Source organism: Myotis davidii, unplaced genomic scaffold, assembly GCF_000327345.1.
Source record: "Myotis davidii unplaced genomic scaffold, ASM32734v1 scaffold575, whole genome shotgun sequence".
NCBI lineage: Eukaryota > Metazoa > Chordata > Mammalia > Chiroptera > Vespertilionidae > Myotis > Myotis davidii.
The window spans coordinates 2649561-2655189 of record NW_006290306.1 but is presented as its reverse complement, the minus strand read 5'-3'; the positions used below and the strand labels follow the sequence as shown (position 1 = coordinate 2655189).

Below are 5629 nucleotides of genomic sequence, written 5' to 3'. Positions count from 1 at the left end.
CTGACCCAGGGGATGTAGACCCTATAGCTGGATCTTTGGGGCCCAGAGTCAAGCCATACTTTAGCCAGCTGTGCTCACAGACTTGATATGAACCAGTGATACTTTTATTTTTTATTTTTGGTCTAAGCTCATTTGGGTTGGGTTTTCTATTCAAAGTGACTCTGAATGAAGAGTATTCAAAGTGTGCCTAATGATTAGCACTGGGAACAGAGAGGATCTCTGAAGTTACTGCTCTTGGCAAGGAGTGAGGGCAAAAGATGTCTTTAGCCACTCTCTGCGCTCTTAGGGAGGGGCGGCTGTAGCTTCCTGATTTGCTAAGTTAGCAGAATCTAAGGCCTTAAGACCCTAGAAGGGGTGGCCCAGACCAGTGACTGACTCCCAGATTTCAGGGTTTCACAGATTTGGGAATTTCATCATTTTCATCAGCAAAATTACAAAGAAAAATCTTAGGCTCCAAATAAGAATTTCCAAGTTTTAATTTTGCTAATTAAAAAACTTTAAAACAAACAAAAACCCACTACCTTCTACCATCACCTGAATATAATAAAAGAAATAACACTTTGACACACACACTCACAGAGAAATGATAACTTTAGGATAAAGGATAGCCCTTTAAAATGAATACCTTTTGGGGGAGAAAAGGGGAACATCTGTAATACTCTCAACAATAAAGATTTTTAAAAATAATAAAATGAATATCTTTGGCTTCCTTGAAAGACACTATGTTGTACTCACTTTTCTCGCTTTGCCTCAGATATGTGAACATTTTTATGCTGAACTCTGTGCCCTTCAGTAGTGTCCCCAGCCATGGGATCTCATTCACATTCCTGGGACAGGAAAGTCTAGATAACACAGGGTCACAGGTGGCCCCAGCAAGAAGAAGAAGAAGGACCCTGAGCCTAGTAGGAGGATTGAAGATCCCAGGGAAAGGCCCCCTCAGGCCGGGAGGATCTGGCAAGGGAAGCCACAGGGAGAGTGGTGCTCAGACAGGCTTCAGGCACATCTCCCATTCCCAGCACTGGCCCAGCCCAGCCAGTCACCTCCCCAGTGCACTGCCTGAGTAGCAACCCAGGAGCCCTGAGCACAGACTGGCTGCGATGCTGGGTCTACATGAAGGTGCTGGGAGTGGGAGCTCTGACAGGCAGCTCTCCTCTCCAGAGCAACAGCAGTTTCCTTTGGGATTCAGTGTCAACAGAGACAGGGCCTACCTATGGCAGGAGTGTGAGTGTGGCCGAGGGAAGGCTACTGTCATGGGCTCTTGTTTCTCTCTCTCCCTCTCTGTCACCCCTCTGGTTCTGATGACTGCACTCTCTCCCATCCAGTACAGTATCTCATTCAGCTCAGCTCAGGACGGGGAAGGTGGTCGACAAAGGGTGCCGATGGCGCTCTCTCCCTCCACATGCCCTTCCTGGGCATTACTGGCTCATCCCATTCAGCTGGGTTAGTAGGAGGGAGTCTGATGAGTCAGTCTGTTAGGAGAAATACACATGCAGTTGTGCAGTCAGCATTAGAAAGTGCTCTAGAATTTCAGTCTGAGGGGCCTGAGTACCTCCAACCTCCCCCCACACATATCCCCATTAAAGGGAGACTGGATGGAACCAAACCAGTGACTTCCAGAGCAGGGGTGGGGAGTGAAGTGGCGGGGGATGGGGGGACAGGAGGATAACAAGACCCAGGGGAGAAGAGTGAAAAAAGCAGGGAGGAAGGGGTGGGGGTGAGGGTCCCAATGGCCAATTAAGGCAGGCAGAATGGACCCAATGGGAAAAGAAAGGGGCTCTTTGCACCCTGCTCTGGACTCAGCATGTACACAAAGAGTGTACACAGATTCACACAAGATCACACATTTTTTTCAGCAGTGGGCTCGGCCTTTCCACACTTCCAGCATTAAGGACTGAGTTAAGGGGTAACAGAAAGCTACATAGGGTGGCTGGGCCCAATGTGGCTCAGTTGGTTGGAGTGTCATCCTACACACCAAAAAGGTTGCAGGTTCAATTCCCTGTTAGGGCACATACCAAGATTGTAGGTTCTGTACCAGGTTGGGGTACCTGTGGGAAGCAACCAATTGATGTTTCTCTCTCACATCAATGTTTCTCTCTTCCTCTCTCTCTCTCCCTTTCCCTCTCTCTAAATTTGTAAACATTTTAATTTGGGATTAAAAAAAAAGATACACAGGGTGCATCAAGGGAGTCAACGATTTCAAGAACCAGGCTTCATGAAGGGCTACATCAAGACCCAATGATAGGTTTGAGGGAGTTCCAGGGCCCTCAGCAAATTAAAATCCTCAGGTCTTCATTTTTGCACCTCCTCTCTGCCCTTGTCAACTTTCGGACACATATCTTTCCCTCACGTCCCACCCAAGTTCCTGAGAAATCCAAGATCTGACCAGCTCTGAACCTCTGTGTTAATGATCTCTGGCCACTCTACGAATCACCTGACCTTTAGGTAGGTCTCCATCGCGGGGTCAGAGAATGGCAGGGGAGAGGCTTCTGGCCGCCTTAGAGGTAGGCACTCTGCGTGCCTCAGTTGCCTTTATGTGTGTCAGGGCAGACAACCCGATGGACATATCAGGTCCAGCTGGCATGAGAGCCGGTTCTGTCTCCAGAGTGGCTGTCAGGAGCATGGAATACCTTTGTGTCACCCCCAAGCATTATAGCTTCCCACCAGATAGGCATCCAAATCCAGCTCTTGAACCCCAGATCTCTGAGGTCAACAGAGGCTGAGCGACCTGAGATCCCACAGTCCCATGCTCCCAGAGACCAGATCTCCCCGCCACCCTGACCATATCAGAGAAGCCCTAGGATGCAATGTCAACTCATAGACATAATATGCACTGGGTTCTTTATTGTCGCAGGGGTGGGGAGGAGGGGAGTCCTCAGGCAGAGAAGTAGAAGGGGTGATGGCAGGGCTTGACCACCAGCAGGACTCCCTTAGATGCAAGCACAGTGCTGCGTGAGAAGGTTGGGCACTGTCTCATACTTGAAAGAGTAACCCCCATCTGAGGTGGTGCGGACACGCAGGGACCTCATGGTCCCCGGGATAGCAGCACAGCAGGGCTGGGCCCCTGGCAGCAGAGAAAGGGGCTGGAAAGGGGTAGGGGGAGCTCCAGGGACTGGCAGAGACAGGTCTGGCTGAGTAGGCAGCCCACAGCCGCCATGACAGTAGTAGAAGATGAAGCTAGGAGGGTGTACGATCCAGTGATCCCAGCCCAGCTCCTGGAAGGAGATGTTGAGGGCTGCTCTGTGGCAGTGGGCATGGGCGGCGGGCTCCTCTGGAGGCCTCTGCAGCAGGCGCAGTGCAGCGGGCGACCAAGGCCAGGGCAGCGGGGGAGTGGAGCGTCGGGTTCTTTCTCCTCCACTGGGTGGCTTGGCCCGTGTGTGGGCCACCAAGAAGGGCGTGGTCTCGGGCCGGGCTGAGCAGGAACAGAGAGGACAGCGCAGTAGGAGTACCAGGACCGGATGGGTCAGCAGAGGGAGGGCGGAGGTGGCCAGGTGTAGCACAGCCCAGCGAGGGGGTGCCTGGCCCAATGACATAGGCACAGCCATGGGAACCCCAGATGACAGGGCCAGCAGGTCTAGCAGGGGCCCAGAGCTATTGGAGGCTGCTGTGCCCCGCCTGTCCCGCCCCGTGTGGAACCACAGCTGGGCCGAAGTCACCTGGCGGCTGCGTGTGTGCTGGGACGGTCGGAACATATATGTGAAGAGGCCCTCCTCCGCCTTGTGGGCCAGCTCTCCTGCAGCTGACTGGTCCTCACAGCGGGCACCTGCAGGAGACAGAGGGTAGAGAGAGGGCAACCCTGACTGGCAGAGCCCAGGAGCCCTCCCCCTAGACAGGAGGAAAGCGACTGCCATTCAGGAGCCTGCCAAGCCCTCCACTGAGAGGTCTGCCAGACTCAGGGACTCGTCCCAGTCTTGGGAGAACCAACAAAGGCGCCCCACTTGTTATTTCATCATAAAAGGATTTCAAAAATACAAGACATTGCCGGCTTCTCTCCACGGTGGTTTTACCAGTTTCTATTCCCATCAGCCATGTGCAAGAGGCCCTGCCACTCTACCTAACCAGCACTTGGAATTGTTAGTTAGACTTAACGTTTAGTTCATCTACTAGTGTGAGATGGCAACTTGAATGGTGCGTTCACAGGCACTTGTTATATTACACTTTATATCTTTCTACATGTCAGAAATATTGCACGATAAATTCTTTAACACAAGTCCACCGTCTAAAGAGCAGGAAGAGGAGAAAGGAAAGCTGAGAATAAAGGAACGTGCTTTCTAAGAAAGTGCAGTCGGCATCCTTACCCTGACAGGTATACAGACTACACTAAACAAGCACGAACCAGCACCAGCTGAGGAAGTGGCAGCTGGGGCTGTACTGTTACATGGATTATCTCATTACAAACCTCACAAGAATTGACCCATTTTGCAGATAGAGAAACCGAGGATTAGAAAAGTAAAGTGGCATTTAACTACTAAGAGGCCAGGCTGGGATTCTATCCAATCCCAAAGCCACACTTCTACTCACTGTGCTGCATGGGGACTGAGGAGCAGGGCGGCAGGGGTCCGCCCTAAAAGAAAGGTGGGCCAGATCCTAAGAAAGTCCACCCAAAGGAGCCCTCTCCTCATTGAGTTAGTGGAACAAGGAAAGGTGAGAAAGGAACGGAAGAGAAGCTCGACTAAGTATCCCAGAAAAGTTTCCCAACGACTCTTTCTCCTGCCTCCCTGATGTCTTCCCAAGACTCAGCTACTTGGGGCAAAAGAAACAAGGTTTGGAGCAGGGAGCAAAGACAGAGATAAGAGGAAAGGTGACAAAAAAGCTCCCACACCAGATATCTGTCTCTAGGACCCTTGGCCTCCCGGGCGAAAACCCCCCTAACTCCTCCTCTGAGTGGTGCGTTCGCGGAATACACCGTCTCCCTGAATCCTGAGAGGTAGGCATCATTACCCGTTCGTTTTATAGATGAGGAGACAGAAGCTCAGGGAGGTTCAGTCACTGGCCCACGTTGCCAAGCCAGTTGAGTGGCAGGCCTGGGATTCAAACCCAGACCTGCCTACCTTCCAATCCCAGGCTCTATGCCACACTGCTTCTCCAAGTCCCCGCCCCCATCCTCATTACCTGCAGCTGGGAACAGGATGGCCTGGGAGACATCCTCCTCCTCAGGCTCCGAGCCCCTGCGCAGGATGCCCCCCACAGCATGTCTTCGGGGCAGACGCCTGCCTCCAGGGTCCCCGCCTTCACCGCTCACTGCTGGGGCCCCCAACGCATCCAGGAACAGGGCCCTCACTTTGGCCAGGACCAGTTCCCGGTCCAGCTCTGACCCTTGGCAGCCATGCCCCCACTGTGGAGCCACCAGCAAGAGGAGCAGCAGTGGCAGCTGTAGCAACATGGCTCACCTGTCCCTGTCAATGCTGAACCCACACCCTATCACGGCCCCTTTGCCAGGGTCTGCCCAGAACCTCCCCACTGTCCCCTCCCCATCCCTCCCCCGCCCTCTTCTACCCTTCTCACCCGTCTTCCCCAGGCCTTCCCACGCCCTGCAGTCTGAGCTGCCCCTGCCTATGGCATTGAGACCTTCTCTCTGACGCAGATGTCTGCGGCCCTGAGCCTTATCTCCCACTCCCGCCAGGAATGTGGG

The 5629-nt window shown here is 53.0% G+C and overlaps 2 protein-coding genes across 2 annotated transcripts in view; one reads left to right on the top strand and one right to left on the bottom strand.

The window, feature by feature from the left end:
* Positions 1–2836: 2836 nt before the first annotated feature.
* INHA (inhibin alpha) lies at positions 2837–5521 on the bottom strand. The gene is made up of 2 exons (XM_006763380.1): positions 5110–5521; positions 2837–3760 (listed from the first exon to the last, which is right to left on the bottom strand). The coding sequence occupies exons 1-2, from the start codon at positions 5378–5380 to the stop codon at positions 2928–2930; spliced, it is 1104 nt and encodes a 367-aa protein (XP_006763443.1). The 5' UTR covers positions 5381–5521; the 3' UTR covers positions 2837–2927.
* The window catches only part of OBSL1 (obscurin-like 1), a 19586-nt gene continuing 19335 nt past the window's right edge, over positions 5379–5629 (top strand). The window contains 1 exon segment of the mRNA XM_006779338.2: positions 5379–5423. Coding sequence (XP_006779401.2) covers positions 5379–5423 — 45 coding nt within the window.

What these genes read in the sequence shown, in the direction of transcription:
- INHA (XM_006763380.1), bottom strand. Translation starts at nt 5,380, where the DNA reads ATGTTGCTACAGCTGCCACTGCTGCTCCTCTTGCTGGTGGCTCCACAG. An exon ending in CATCCTGTTCCCAGCTGCAG is followed by an intron (nt 3,761 to 5,109) that starts GTAATGAGGATG and finishes TGTCTCCTGCAG; the next exon opens with GTGCCCGCTGTGAGGACCAG.